General features: G+C 44.6%; 1 protein-coding gene across 2 annotated transcripts in view; it reads left to right on the top strand.

Annotated features, from left to right (window-relative positions):
* Positions 1-14: 14 nt before the first annotated feature.
* pdlim5b (PDZ and LIM domain 5b) overlaps positions 15-16,756 on the top strand; it is a 50,743-nt gene continuing 34,001 nt past the window's right edge. For both annotated transcript variants that reach the window (XM_080017382.1, XM_080017381.1), the window contains exons 1-2: positions 15-153; positions 4,541-4,646. In XM_080017382.1, the coding sequence (XP_079873508.1) occupies positions 4,548-4,646 (99 nt within the window). In that variant the 5' untranslated portion in view covers positions 15-153; positions 4,541-4,547. The remainder of the gene's footprint in view (positions 154-4,540; positions 4,647-16,756) is intronic.

The following is a 16,756-nucleotide window of genomic DNA, read 5'->3' as shown; positions in this document are numbered from 1 at the left end:
TTCGGCGTGTGCGTGCGTGCGTGCGTGCGTGCGGGCGGAGCGGATCAGCCTCACACGCCTCCAACTTCCGCGCTGCACTCGGGTCCAAAGGTTTGGCTGCGACGGTCGCACGGCACACAGCGCTCCCATCACCAGACCGGGCTGCACCGCAAGGTGAGTCAGCTGCGACGTTACTATTATTATTATTATTGTTGTTATTATTATTATTTATTTATTTGTTTGTTTATTTATTTTATTTTATTTGATTTGATTTTATTTGATTTGATTTTATTTATTTTTTAAATGTATTTGTATTTTTTTACGATTATTACTATTATTATAATAATAATCATTATTATGATTATGATTATTATTATTATTATTATTATTATTGTTTATTTATTTATTTATTTATTTTTATTTTATTTATTTTTAAAATGTATTTGCATTTTTTTATGATTACGATTATTACTATTATTATAATAATAATCATTATTATTATTATTATTATTATTATTTATTATTATTATTCAATTATTATTATTCTATTATTATTATGATGATTATTATTATTATTCTATTATTATTATAATTATTCTATTATTAGTATAATTATTATTCTATTATAATTATAATTATTATTATTGTTATTATTATTATTATTATTTAGTTCTCTTTGTGACTATTTCACAGTTTGAGGGGCAGGAGGAAGTTCCTGGCGTAGGCTGCGACCTTGCAGTTTGTCAATAATTAACCCTCTATTTGTTTTTGTTTCTTGGATATTTAACGTCATTATAACGGGGGCTGGCGGTGGGGAAAACGAGTTTGATTTCCGTCACACCCACTCAGACGAGCCAGGGACGGGTCAGGCAGGAGTTCTATCCGTCTGTTCTTTTTACTTCTTTTAATTGAATTTGAAGGGAACCACGCGATGAGTGTGAATTGGTGTTACGCGAACAGCCCGTCGGAGGGGGCGGAGAGGGATCCCCCCCCCAACTGATCGAATGAGATTCGAGAGGAGGATTTTCATGAGGCTTCCTTGATTTGGTGTCTTTTGGTTGAGCCGCCCGGGACCAGGCTGGAAGGGTTTTTTAAGGAATACCTCCTTATGGACCAAGTCTGGCCAGTGTCAAAGAACTTGGCTCCGGAATGTCTCAAAGGGAAATTGAAAGCTTCAGCAGTGTGTGTGTGTGTGTGTGTGTGTGTGTGTGTGTGTGTGTGTGTGTGTGTGCGCCGGCTGAAACCATGGTATTTCTGTCTTCATTCTTATCGGAATTACATTTGAATGAAGTGATATTGCCTAAAAATGGCTTGGGGTGGGGGCTGGCGGGGCTGGTGGGGGTGGTGTGGGAAAAGCAGCACCTGTAGGAGCCTGTTAGGTTAAACCTGCGTGGGAACAATGGGAGGTGTGCCTGATCCAGGCCCCTGAGCCCGGTGTGTCATTATCTCCCGGAGTCCCAACACCTCCGTCCAACTCCGGGGGAGGGCGGGCGGCGCGGTCACAACGGAGACGGCGTCCCCCTCCGCCCCCTCGTGGTTGACCCCCGGGTGTCCGGGGAGCGGTTCGGCGGGGGGCCGAACCGCTCCCCGGACACCCGGGGGTCAACCACGAGGGGGCTTGGATCCTCTTTGCAGCTGATCTGTTTTTTTTGTTGTTCCCCCCCCCCCCCCCCCCCCCCGCCAGAGTGGCTAATGGCTTGTGTGTCTCCGACAGGAAGCCGTGCCTGGAGGCATGAGGTTTTAACACAAAGGGTTCGGCGGAAAGAAAACAACCCCGCGAGAAGCACTTTCTTCTCACTCCCTGTCGTCGGGGCCACTGCCAAGAGATGTTTTTCTCGCTAAACTAACACACTTTTAACAATGCAAATAGAGCTCCCTTGTCACCCAGAAACGCACACGTCCACGTTAAAGACGGTCTTACTTTGAAGGTAGAAACTCGCTGACCTCTTAAGCTCCGGCTGGGTCTGACGAGTTCAATCAAGAATGTGATTCTTACGCGGCCATTTTTTTTTTTTAAATGAGAGGATTTTTTTTTTTTTTTGTCTTCGTATCAGTGTTATAAGGGTTGTTGAAAAGAATGTCTTTGGGAAAGAGTTGAAAAAAAAAAAAAAAGCCCCAAAAAACATAAATCGTATGAGAAATCTCCATTTTCAAAGTTCCATGGCAAATATAAGGCAGATATAATGTGTGTGTCAGGATCAGGTACATTTTTGACTCTTAACTAAAGACATTCCTTGCTCTTAATAGGAGATCTTATTAGTGTGTGTGTGTGTGTGTGTGTGTGTGTGTGTGTGTGTGTGTGTGTATGTGTGTGTGTGTGTGTGTGTGTGTGTGTGTATGTGTGTGGTCGGTATTATATTGTGGCGCCCCCAAGCAGCGTAAAAGTCCCCTAGGCCACCCCTTCCATGGCGGTTGTGTGTGTGTGTGTGTGTGTTCGGTGTGTGTGCGTGTGTGTGTGTGTGTGTGTGTGTGTGTGGTTTTACTTCCCACTTCTTACTTTAACTAACCACAGAAAATGTATCATGAAGGCTTTCTTCATTTCACTTGAATGTAAAGTCGTTGACGCCCCAGCCAGTGGGCACTGTGTGTGTGTGTGTGTGTGTGTGTGTGTGTGTGTGTGTGTGTGCGTGTGTGCGTGTGTGCGTGTGTGCGTGTGCGTGTGTGTGTGTGTGTGTGTGTGTGTGTGTGCGTGCGTGCATGTGCGTCCAGGTGACGGGCTTCGGCAGGTGCTGCCACGTCCCTCGGGGCTCGCTTACTAACGGGCGGTCCCGGCGGAGCTGTGTGAAGTGAACAAGGCAACACGACTTACGACCGAATTGTCATGTGCGTGGAAGGAGCAGCCGCCATTACTCACCGCAGTGTCACCGGGAAAAGAATGTTGCCGCCTCGTACACATCGCGCAACCATGCCCCCGACGACGCGCCGCGCTCTCGAGTTTTTATGGAAGCGTGAGGTGGAGATGCGTGAGTCAGTTATTACTCTTCCGTGTATTCCGACATCTGCTGAGCGTCGTCACTCACTCCTAAGACATTTGTTGGATTTCTAACAATCCAAGTATCAGTTCTCCGGGTGCATTTACAGGCTGTGTACGAGGAATTAAAATAATTTAAAAAATAATAAAAAGCATAAGTTATAGACTTTTCAAACTTTTTCTTTGTTGATAAGATAGCACTTAATTAATCCTAGAGGGCAAATGTGGGTGTTGCAGCAGACACACACACACAAACACACACACACACACACACACACACACACACACACACACACACACACACAAACATCCCACGCATACAGATATAGAGTTAACCTCGTTGCTCCTTTAACTTAATTGCTGTCCGGAGTGACAATGAGCAGCTTGTTCCACCGCTGTGTCCTCGCATTTTAAATAGAAGAGCCAAACACAAAGGAACACATTGTAAACCCGACGGGTCTCGAAAGCATCAGAAATAGTTCAAACTAAATACGCTTTTATACCGTGTCTCATTTCGGGGCGGTCGGGGGGGGGGGGGGTGAAGCGCACATGGTTGTGCCCACACCGGGGACACTTGGGTCCCGCGTCCCCCCCCTCCAACCCCTCGCCGTCATCACGGACATGGTACATTCCGTCCACTGAGGTGATTTGGTGTCAGTTTGTCCGTGCCAGGCAGCCACGCTTGGCAGAGGAGTCCGGGCTGAGTTTTAACAGGTCCCCAGCCATCCAGGGTGTGTCTCCGGCTCCAGTCCTTTTTTTTTTTTCTTTTTCTTCTTCTCCTGCAGAATCCAAAACCCAGTGGCGCCGCCATTTCCCAACGACTTTATGACTCGATACATCTATTTCCACCGCCCACAACTAAATCAGAGAGAGGGACATGGGATGACACATTGGTAGTTGTGTAATTATCATTTACATATTTACTTTCAAGTATTCTCATGTTGCACCATTTGAATGTGTAATCTATCTGGTCTTCTTCGGCCTTTATGTAGGATATCTATTTTCTCTCACCTTTTTAGAGATCAAGGTGGTATATCGTCTCCAGATAGGGCCGTCTCGCTCAGTCTGGGTGACGAGGTCATAATTTTTAGTCCAAAGGTCCCCCCCCTCCCCGGTGAGGTATCGAACCTGGCTCCGTGTCGGCTGCTTCCGCGCCGGGAATCTGTGTGGGGCTCATGTGAGCACAGGCTCAGGCCAGCCAAACATAGCGCCGCATTGTCTCAGCGGCGCCCTTTGACCTTCCTCTTTCACCTCTTCCTCATTCCGCCGGGCCGTGCCCCCGGCCTGTCTGCACGCGCGGGCGTTCCCGGACGTCCACCTGGAGGCGCTCTGATTAATGTAGCGAGACGTTAGAAAAACAAAGAGTCGTGTCCCGTGTTGTTTCTTTCGAGGACCCTCCCCGAGGAAAGCTTTCCGTTTGGTTTTGGCAGAATGGCGGCCAGCGCTGGATGGAACAGAACTTGAAACTGTGTCTGTGAATGGCTGAATGTGTGTTTTTAAAATGTAATAATAACCGATTAGATCAAATATTAGTAAGTGTTGGTGCTTTATTGTGTCTCATCAGTTTTATCTATTTTTTTCCTCCTTTAGGAGAATCATGAGCACCAGCTACAGCGTCACCCTGGTCGGTCCGGCTCCCTGGGGCTTCAGGCTGCAGGGGGGGAAGGACTTCTGCCTCCCCCTCACCATCTCACGGGTGAGTCTCTCACTCACTCGCTCACTCACTCGCTCACTCACTCACTCGCTCACTCACTCGCTCACTCATTACCTTGTCACTCGCTCATTTACTCGCTTATTTACTCTCTCGCTCATTTGCTCCATCTAGTAACTCACTCACTCGCTCACTCATTGACTTCCTCACTCACTCACTCACTCACTCACTCACTCACTCACTCACTCACTCACTCACTCACTCACTCACTCACTCACTCACTCACTCATTAAATTGCTCACTCACTCACTCACTCACTCACTCACTCACTCACTCACTCACTCACTCACTCACTCACTCACTCACTCTTTAACTTGCTCGCTCATTTACTCACTCACTCATTTACTCACTCACTCATTTGTTACTCATTTACTCACTCACTCATTTACTTGCTCATTTACTCAGTCACTCAGTCACTCAGTCACTCACTCACTCACTCACTCACTCATTTACCTGCTCATTTACTCCCTCACTCATTTACTCGCTCACTTACTCGCTCGCTCACTCACTCACTCACTCACTCACTCACTCACTCACTCACTCACTCACTCACTCACTCACTCACTCACTCACTCACTCATTCCCTCACTCACTCATTAACTTGCTCGCTTATTTACTCACTCACTCACTCATTTACTCGCTCATTTACTCACTCACTCATTTACTCGCTCATTTACTCACTCACTCATTTACTCGCTCATTTACTCAGTCACTCAGTCACTCACTCACTCACTCACTCAGTCACTCACTCACTCACTCACTCACTCATTTACCTGCTCATTTACTCGCTCACTCATTTACTCGCTCACTTACTCGCTCGCTCACTCGCTCACTCACTCACTCACTCACTCACTCACTCACTCACTCACTCACTAAAACAAAAGCAAAAGTAAGTGCCATCCACCGGCGGCCTCCTCTGACCGTGTTGACCCCTCGCTCACCTGACCCCGCGGTGTTTACCTTCCTTCACCTCTGCGCAACGTTATATAACTGCAGCGTAACCCCGCTACGCCCGCCGCATACCACCTGCACGCGAGACGCCTTATCTAGAGCGGCTGACAGAACCAAAATAGCCGCCGCCGTTTTGGTCCCGCGGAGAAAGAGACCTTGAGGTGCCGCGCCTGTTCGCCTCGGTTCGGCAGCGGAGGTTAGAGGGTCCGTAGCGCCATGAATCGCCGTTGAGTTTTTTGCTGTTGGGCCTTGCACGGCGGCTGCAGAGGATTTGGGAGCGCGATTCCTGTCTTCATAAGGGAATTATAACTGTAGCGCCCAGGTATTAGTTATCCGTCTCGAGTTGGAGAGATTTTGCGGAGTATGTCATTATTTTACCCATATAGACGGAAACTGCCTGTTTTGTGGATATTATTAAAACGGATTTAACCGTGAAGCCTGAATTGGATAAAAAAAACATGCATTTGGGACAAATGTTTTTTTTGCCATTACCACCCCAGGACTCATCTTAGTAGATAGACGCAGTACACTTAGAGACATAATCCCCTATGTGAGAGATGAGTACTAATGTGTTTGTGTGTGTTATATGAAGATAGGGGCCTCAGGGGCCTCTGAACTTAACAGTGGGATAGCACCATGTCGGTACCGTGTGAAATGTCAGACTACAGACTGCTCCACCACCGAGAGCGGTGGAATCAGAGGAGAGCGGCGTTCGACAGGCGAGAAGGGCAGGCGAGGTGACATGAGAGGTCGGACATTGTGCACACGTTGCTCCACGTGTCGTACGTGGCGTCCACCGATTCCTGCCGTGAAGTGGCAGCCTCCGCCCGGTATTTCAGATAGCGGCCCACCCTGAAGGGTATGCAGCGCCGCGCAGCTCAGCGTCTGGTGGAGGTTTTTGTTGTTGCTCACGTCTCCTCCTGACCACATGAACTCAGACTGCAGACTCATACCACCGGGGAGAGGAAAAGGGGAGAGCACTACTGAACTGTAAAGCAGAACCTCCTTGAGGTTTTTATATCAGTGGGGTGCACGTTTGGAAGTATAATATGGCTAGATAAATGTAGTTATTATGTTTAAATAGAAAAAAAAAAGATCTGGGGCTGGAAAGTCATGCGTTCAGAATCCAGAGCAATTTCCCTGACACAACATCAGGTTTGGATGTAGCTCAGAGGACCTAATTTGTCCCACCTCAAGAGCAGGGACTTGAAAAGGCTTGTGGTCCATTGCATTCCATTACATTCCATTGCATTCCATTACATTACATTACATTACATTACATAAATAAACCTCTTGAATCTTGAATCTTGAATTACATTACATTACATTACATTACATTGTATTACATTACATGGCATTACATTACATTGCATTACATTACATTATAGTACATGGCATTTCATTACATTACATTAGAGTACATTGCATTACATTACATGTCATGGCTTTACATTACATTGCATTACATTACATTACATTAGATTAGATTACATTGCATTGCATTACATTACCTTGCATTACAGTGTGTCATTTACGAGACAGTTTTAACCAAAGCAACTTAAATGAAGTATATTTGTCAGTTGCAGTCGGACCAATAGTGCATTAGAGTCATTGTCTGCAGAAGAAGGCTTCTCAAGGTGTGCGGCGCCACATTAGCCACATTAAGGACCTTTGGTGAAAAAATGTACCTTTGATCTCATTAGAGCTAGGTACTGGGCAGGATCTCACGATTCGTTTCCATTTCAAATTCAATATAAAGGGTGGGAATATGGTAATATATGAATATATTGACATTCTACACATAATGACATTTGCTACATAATACTATACATGTAAACAATAGATTTGAATTGTGCAGTCATTTTAGAACTGAGTATTCTTGTATTTACTTGAGTATGGATTGTTTTTTTGACCCGGCCCTGATCAGAATCTCGCCTGAAAGAGAGACAACAACACACACGGTATAATATTGCAATCAATCAATGCAATGCAGCCGCACGTCCGTAGAGTCAACGTTCACAAAACACAGACGCGCTTATCGACAAACCCGACACCACCAACATATCCAGACTTTGACCGTCGACCTGCTAGAAACAATCCCAGTTCATCAAAGAGCTGAAACATTCCCTCTGTCTCTCGGACCATCCGCGCCCTATAAAGTATAAAAGCTGTTTTTTTTTTTTTTTTTTCCTCCCTCGTCACGCGCGTGTGTTGTGACCTGTCCGTCAGATTGTCGGCGTCCCTGATGTGGCTTGGCCCCCGAACCGGAGCCTACCAGTCTTTTTATAGTATTTACAGGCGTATGAAACACTCAGCAGGCTTTTAAAAAAGGGCTCGTGCGGTACTCGGACATGTGGTTCTGTTTACTGTACAGTGGACAGCGCAACGCCGGGATCAAACACACTGTGTTTCAGTACACCGAGTCCTAGTTTCCCTGGACGTTTGAAAAGGTGTAATATGTTATTAAAGTAATTCATTGCCCACATCAAACGGGTGTGCGCGTGTGGGCTGGATCGGGGGCTGCGTGACCTACTCTGGGGACGGAATACGTGGAGGGCAGGACGTGGTGGAGTAACACCAGGGCCGCGCCCCCTGGAGTGGACCGCTTTAAGGTTCTTAAAAAAAAGTGATATGAAGCCCACACACTCACAGCGGGTATGGGACGGTGCCTCGTTGTTGGAGCGGGACTACTACGTCAGTTTTGGACAGTTTTTCCCACTTCGCCAAAGTGGGAAAGGTCAAAAAAAAAAAAAATTATAGTGGTGTTTTTATAGCCGCTGTACTGTCCATTTCTTTTATTTCTGTTCTCACTTCATATTTTTTTCTCGGAATGATTGACAGCCGAGTTTACGGCCGGCGTTCAATCCCACCTCTCTAGCTGCGGAAGACCGCGGGCCTCCGCAGATAAAGAGTCAGAGCCAGATTTATTGGACACAGATAAGGGCCTCAGCCGCGTCAGGAAAGGGTAAAGTGAAGTCGCGATTTTCGGAAAAAAAGGCAAGTTTCCTTTAATTGGCTATTTCCTTTGACCTTTGCGAGACCCTCTCTATCTGTGCACATGCCACAGGGCTGCCAGACTCCGGCACGGGTGTATGTGTAAAGGATTTTGTGAAGGGGGGGGGGGGAATAAAAAATAGTAAGGTAAGTTTCATTTTTCTGATGGATTGAGGGAAGATTGATGCCGCGCTCATTCCGACCTGACCTTTTGACAAATCACCAAATAATGAGCCGGCACACAATGTACTTTTTTTTTACGTAACACCGGTTTTATGGCTTGGCAGTGAGCGTGTGACACCGCTCCCTGAACCCTCCTTTTAATCAGCTTGCAAAAAGTACATGAATGGATTTTATTGGAGGAGATCAACAAGACACGGCTCGCATGTTATTTGTTATTTGGCTGACACCACGGCACGCCCCTTTGTTTGCCTTTTTCTCCCAGAGAAAGGGACATGTGAGTTGCTCGGCGACGCCTCCCTTTGCGCCGCACGTTCGGCGGCTCCAGACCACTCGGGGTGTTACGGCGTCTTAACCAGTCGAGGCGGTAAAATCAGCAAGTGCACGCTCCGTGGAAGATTTATTGTGGCAGTTTGGACGAGTCACTGCTGCGGGTGGCGATGGCTGGCGGCCACCGCACGGACCGTGAATGTGCTGAATGTCTGATGAGTCACCGGTGGTTGGGGACGTGCCACAGGACCGTTCAGCCGTGCGTTCCGCTCTGTCGAGCCGGTGGCCAGGGACGTGCCTGGGACGGCTTTCCATTCCAGGACCTGGGAGGCCAGCAAATGAAATGATGTCCGTGTCGTGTCCATTCAGCCAAAGTTCAAATCCCCATTGTTATAAGACACAGGCCGGTCCACAAAATTAAGGAAAATATGCTTGTCCTTATTTAGTGTCTTTCCTGGGGTTTTCTCACTCCAACCGAGCCTCAAATGCTCAGATTATTAAAACATTGGCTATGATGAATGGGTTAATGTGTATTAAAAGCATTCGTGACAGCATCGTTACGATTTTCAGATTGAGATCATCACGGTGATCATTTTGTTCGAATTAAACCTCTGCTTTACACACACTTCTCGTGAAAATATATTTATGGCAAAATATAGTGGCAGCAGCGCATTCTCTGTTAACTAAGGAATGTTATTGAAGGCAGCAGTTTTCACGGTGCTACTCAAAAGCTCTTTTGACACTTTTTAGCCGAGTCATTTTCGCATTTTCTCTTTGGTTTTCTATTAATCTTGAATTCTTTTCAAACTTTCCGAGAAGTTGTGAACCTGTTAAGAGATTCAAATGTGTTGAAACTTTATGTATTTAAACTAGGAAGTGATGAGAAAGTGTTTAGTAATAATAATAATAATAATAATAATAATAATAATAATAATAATAATAATAATAATAATAATAATAATAATAATAATAATAGTGATGATAATAATGATAATAATAATATATTATTATTATTATTATAATTAAAATTCTAATAATAATAAGATCCGCTAAAAACCCTAACAGCTCATTTGCTCTTTGATTAAGTGGTACATGTAATTCCAATACACCTGAGGTACCTGATAGTAAAAAATAAAAATGTTACATATCACAATTGATCCAATTACAAATCCATTACCACTGGAGTGGCTGAATAACTAACCTGGGCTCTGTTGAGCAATATCTACAGGCTTTATCTCTTGGCTCCAAATCACCAGGATATATATCCTCCAGAGCCCCAGGGGGTGGGGCGGACATGCCGCAGCTTGCCTCTGCGGTCCGTGTGCGAGCTGCGAGGACATAGTTTTGTGAGTAATAACACAGATCAGCGCAAAGCCTGAGAGGGCGTTACCGCCATAAATCGATGAGGTGACATGTGCTCATGCAATCTGATTTAGGGAAGTACGCAAGCGTGCTTTTCAAGGATCCTTGTAACTCGATTCTGATTAGTTTTATTTTCGAAAAATGAGGGGGTTGGCTTTCTGCTTCCCCCCTAGTCTTTTAGAGTCTTTTTAGAGTTGTACAGCACAAGATCTAAACTTTTTAGATAAATCCAGAGGTGGAAACCTCCAGGTTCAGAAAGTTGAAGGTCAAATCAGAATCCCGGAGTGGAGTTTTACGTTCTTCCACCTCTGGATGAATCCAAAATAAACACTGCCCTTGTTACTTTTTGTGCGTTAGATACAGTTAGATACAAGAAGAAGAACCCAGAATTTTCACTTTTCACTTCTGTAGATTTTAGGGCAGCCCCCAAATTGTCGATCAAAGGTTAGTTCGATGAGAATAGTTTTTTATTGGTCAATTGGTCAGAGGAAGAGAAAAAAAAGCTCCATTCAGGAGCTGCGCTAGGGTTGGGCAATATCAAAAATGTAATGTCGTGATGCAGTCAAATATCGCGATGCAAGATATTTTCGTCGTTGTTGATTTTGGAACGGTGGGCGGACATCACATTTCAGCGCAAATGATGTCAATATGTGATTTAAATGTGTACATAAATAAAATAATAACAGGGCTTAATCAGTTTAACCAATGTTATGTTTAAAGCAACTATGTAAGTTTTTTACCTTAAAGTAACATATTTAAAATCATTTTGATGGTACACTGACTTGTAATATGGAGAATGGAACCTCTTTCATTCCCACCCACCCCCCTGAATGTTCTTGCACTATGCACTTAAATATACCATATAATATAATATACCATAAAAATATACCACCTCCCCGACGCCGCAGATGAGAGGGCCAGTGGTGCGCCCGGCACCCGCAGGGCCAGGATCCAACCTCACACCAGCCAGTAGGTGCCGGCCCCAATTTCTTTGCGCCACAGGGTTTGTTTCACCCTCTGACTCGCGCGTGCGAGCCGATCTGGCAGGCCGAGCACATCTGGCACCTACACTGGTAGCAAGGGAACGATCACCGCGCCCTCTCTCCCCACGGGTCCCCCAGAGCCGCAAAGGGCGCTGCAACCTAGGTGTATATTATACTTGCGTTTGTAACACAGACTGTTGTTGAAACCGAGAAGGAAAGGTTCAAATTTATCCGGTAAAATAAATTATTTTCACATAATTTGCACCGTACCGAGTTTGACGACAGTGCTGTAAAAGTGCAATTTCACTCAGAAACTGTATGGGCGCCAAACACCAAAAGTTACATAGTGCTGCTTTAAGCATTGTAATGTACAGGTTGCTCGCCTTGTGCGATGTATATTTTAAAGGCTGGTTATTAGGTTTTTTTTTATCTTCATCTGTCATGTAGCACAGTGTTAACAATGTTATAAGTTCTAACATTCTTTCTCAGCCCTGGAACTCAAACCGTTTTCTGATGCCTTAAAATAACATATATTTCTAAAATGAAATTAATATCATAAAAGTGTGACGATAAGTTCACTAAGGGCTTGAACTGACGAATAGGTCCACTAGGAAAATCTTTATGCGGGGGCAGCCCTAGTAGATTTCAATTTATTTTGTATGTTTGCCTTAGATATATCAGTTCCCTCCACCTCTCGGTCGTAGCTTCCTGCTGTTTATCCTTTTAGGGACATGAGATACTTTTACTCAACACTATACAAACTATCTTTAGCTCTGTTTGCAGTAGGCTCCACGTCCCCCCGGTGCTCTCCTCTCCACATTCTCTTGCTGTATTATACTGTTGCGGACCTCACGTCACTCACACAGAAGTGGAATTTAACGATCCGGATATCCCAGATTACATGGGTTTGGTAAAATATACAAAGGGACCCCGTTTGTCCAAACTCGCCCATTCATGCGTGTCGGTCGGCCGAACCGGCTTTTCCCCTCCCTCCTTTCCCACCGGCAAAAGCTATGCTGCTTGTACGCTGTTCAAATGTTGGTCCGTGACAAAATTCAACGTATATGCTTTTGCGTGTCATGCATATTCATAGATTAAATTCATAGATTTTCGAAACCGTTTTGCCAAAGGTTAAATTTTTTCAGCCCCGTCCGACAGATATCTTCCCCAGTGATGACGTTTGAGCAGCGGAGAGAAAATGCGCTTTTCAACGGAGAGCGATTCATATTTTGGTTCATTCCTGTCAGATGTAAACCTCCTGGAGATTCTGCCCCTGACATATTCAGAATTCATTGTACTGGCTGTTTCTCCACGTGAACCGTTCAAAAAAAACAAAAAACCTGCTCCCTTTGGAACTTATTGGAACTTAATGGGATTTTGTGGGTTTTTTCCTCAGTGCAGCCCTTTTTATACATGAAAGACAGAGTTGAGATATACATACAGTATGTAGTGTCTGTAAAACTTTTCAAAAGGACATTTTTACTCCCAATGTATTTTAATATGCGGTGGACTTGCTTGGTTTTCAGCTACCGTTTGATTTAGAAATGATTGGTGTGGGTTTGTAATAAAAAATGTTCCTTTATATTTCCTGATGGATTAAGTGGATTCTTTGCTATTACACATATAGATGTTATATATGGAATGTTGTTTTATATGGAATGTTGTTTTATATGGAATGTTGTTTTATATGGAATGTTGTGTTTGAATTGGAGGCTGTGGTACAGTGAGTGTGTAAATGATGTCTTGATGGTGATGGTGATTATTACTGGATCGTTCCCCACCCCCGGCTCTAAACATGTGTTTGACTCGGCAGCCATTCTTCTTTCAACCCGCGTCCTTCGGCTCTCTCGCGTGCAACTTCAAACCTGTGATTACCTTCTCAATCCAGGATGTCGGTTCGAAGCCACCTTTATTGCAGTTTAAAAAACGACTGTAATTTAATGCAACGTGGTTATTTGTGGATCATACCCAGAGCGGATCGTATTTAGCTTTACTCATAGAAAACTATTAGAAAATGCCATCGGGTGACGAGGGGCTTCTACCATGTATGATGGATGCACTTAGAGTTTCTCAATGTAAACTTGTGCACTATTCAGTATCCACCGACACTAGATGTATTCGATAATGTCAATATTGTGCGGTAACTAACCGAGTGAAGTTAGAAGATCCGGGCTCTAATAGCCGTGCAGCCACAGGACTGGAGCCTCGATCCAAATCAAATAAATTCAAGCAGTGAAATAATCTCTTTCTGCTATTTGAGAAAAACCAATAAGACGGATAGCTTACGGTCTCCGCTGCAGTCAAAACTGGAACGGATGCCAATGTGGAGGAGCAGGGGCGTGGCCGGGGATTTCTTGGGCCCCGTGAAAAGATATCGAACGAGGGGGGAAGGGAAGGGATGCACGGGGCTTTTGTTTCGTTTGAGTAGGAAAGGGAAGGGAAATAATTACACCTAAAATAAAAACACGCTATCTTCATTTGTTTTGTTTGGAGGCGGGGGACGCGCAGCGGAGACGATATGTGCCGGTACCCCGTTCTTATAATTAAAATAAATATTAATGTTAATATTCTGATCATTTTTTTAGGGCCCCTGTGAGTCACAGGCCCTTAGAACCGTTAACTCTCCCTCTCCCATACGGCGCCACTCTGGGGAAGTCATAATGAGAAGAATATAAATGTTTTTTCAAATGAATCCCGTGTTAGATTCCCCCGGAGGGTTTCTGCGTGGACAGTGAAACTCGACTACAATGAATAAGAGGCGGCAGACGCGGCCTTGTGCAGATATCCATATGGAACCAATAGAAGGATTTTTCCAAACGTGTCTCCCGACGGTAACCTCCACCGAGCCGCTAGAGCTGGATGGGAGCGCGAGAGTGACGGAGCTGTAATAACATCAGCACCTCCGTCCGAAGGAACCCCCTCTAAAAGCTGCAGCGGAAAAGCGGAAACATAACCTGAGATGAGTGAAAACGAAGCATGGGGACACGGCAAATCTTATACGGCTGTTTTCAAAATGAGTGTTTTTTTTTTTGTTTGTTTGTTTTTTGCCACTTCTTGCCATTCGTTTTTTGTTTCCCTGAAAGCTTTGCGTGGAGGTGTCTACCGTGGGCTTCAGGCCTCACAGTCTAAATGCCCTCCCGTACGCCAGCCTCTGTCACCGGTGAGGCGTCGTGGAAAACCACTCAGTGAAAATTGGGAGGCACAGGTCGTTCATTCTTGTGATAATCAGACTGGCATTTCCCTTCCAAGTCATTCCGATGTGCACGCTGCTATCGAAATGTCTTTCCCTCTCCGAGCAATGCGCCTGGAAAAATAGTTTAAAGTTCTGGATTTCCACTTGAATTTTCAACTTGAAGCGGCCTCTCCACCCTAAGACACGGTAACTTTCTTATGGGCTTTTTTGGTCACGACTGTGAACTCCGGGGCTGACCTCTGAGAGTGGAATCGTCGGTCGGAAACACGTCAGTCGACTGAGATTCTTCAAGTTGGGCAGTCGTTTTTTTGTTGTTGTTGTTGTTGTTGTTGTTGTTTTTGTTGTTATCAGCCAGTGTGCATTGCAATAGCAGGGTTAAACAGATGGGAGCTTCCAAAATGCACAGGGATAACATTTCACTGAGGGAGGGAGGGAGGGAGGGGGAGAGGGAGAGATAGACAGAGAGAGAGAGAGAGAGGAGGAGAAGGGGAGAGAGAGAGGGGGAGAGAGAGAGACACACAAAGAGAGAGAGAGAGAGAGAGAGAGAGAGAGCGAGAGAGAGAGAGAAAACCCTCCTTACCTGCAGTGTCCAGTCTTCATAAAGAGAAATAATGATAATAATGTCTAATAATGATATTATTGGCCAAATGAATTTAATTGGTATTCTAATTTTTGATATTCAGTGATTTTTTTAAACTTTCTTCTCAATCAAAAAATGTTCCCTCCCCATCACTTTTAAACAGCTGTAGTTGCAGTCTGACAGCCAGACTAAACATCAGACTTTGTTACACTCCACCCCGTTCTGTCTGTCTGTCCGTCTGTCTGTCTGCAGGATATCTCAAAATGTTCTGAACCGATTTGCACAAATTGATTTGATTGAATGAAAATGATGGGATGAAATTCTTGAAACCAAAAGCGATGGGTCTTGGCACAGTGGCCGCCGCCATGATGATCTGATCTGATCATACTGTGTGTGTGTGTGTGTGTGTGTGTAAAGAGCGCTTCTCGTTGAAGTCAACGCCAGGCAGCGAGGAGTATGACTGACAGGGCAGTCATCCAATCAGGACCATGCTCACTGTGCGCTCGCATACTGGGTAACGTTACACCGACACTTGTAATGTGAACATTGACAATGTTGAACATTTTAAATTGTGTCGTCTATTTAAATTTTTGCAGACCGACCGATGCCCGATTTTCATCCGAATTCAGAGAGTCCTAGCCCACTGATTAACGATGTTTTGACCAATATTTTGTCAAAAGTGCAACATTTTGAAATCAATTTGAAAAACTTATATTTTAATAAAGATTCTATATTTGAGAATTTATTACTTAGAACCAAACAAAGAAAATTAAACTTAACACATAAACAACTTTTTGATAGAATTAGAATAAAAAGATGCATCATCACTTCCAAAACTAATTAGTTTTCCGAGTTTCCCGTGAACGCAGCATCGCTTCCTTCCTGTCTACAGGGGAGTGTAAACAAACACTGGCGGATTCATAATGCCTCGTCGGACTTCTGCGCTTATTTTTGAGGAGGGAGTAACTTAAAAGTAGTGTTAAACAGACAAGTACAGGACAAATAATAAATGTTTTTTGGTTTATTATACTTATTTATAAATCGGGACACATCGGCTGCACCACCGTTTCTATCACTATGTCGCAAATCAGCGGCAGAACCGCTTTTACGACATCATATGACGTCACCTGCACGTGGCGGCAAACGTAAACAAACACGGGGGAGCGTGGCGCTTCCCCCGACCGATCGCGGCGCACGGAGCTTCGCATGGAAGAGGAAAAAGATTAGACCAGATTACAGGACGTTGCCCGGAGTTCATGTGTGGAAGCAGCCATTTATGGTCATGTTTTTATAGTCTCATTTTATGAATTATGAATTGAAATGTTTCTCCTTATGTGACAGCTGATCTCTTTTTCAAATGGTGAACTGCTGCATACCTCACAGAGAACCAATCCCATATTGTGAAAATATGTTTGTCGCCATGGTGATTTGACAGTTGACTTTTAACAAGATATTGTTTGTGTGTGTGTGTGTGTGTGTGTGTGTGTTTGGTGCGTGTGCGCGTGTGTGTGTGCGGCTTATGACATGGCTCTTGCACGTGACACGGCTTATTTGTTGTCTCTCCTGCCACTAAGGACACACA

Source organism: Zeus faber, assembly GCF_960531495.2.
Source record: "Zeus faber genome assembly, chromosome: 17".
In the NCBI taxonomy this organism is placed as follows: domain Eukaryota; kingdom Metazoa; phylum Chordata; class Actinopteri; order Zeiformes; family Zeidae; genus Zeus; species Zeus faber.
Note: the sequence above shows the minus strand (reverse complement) of the source record. Positions and strands in the feature narration are given on the sequence as shown.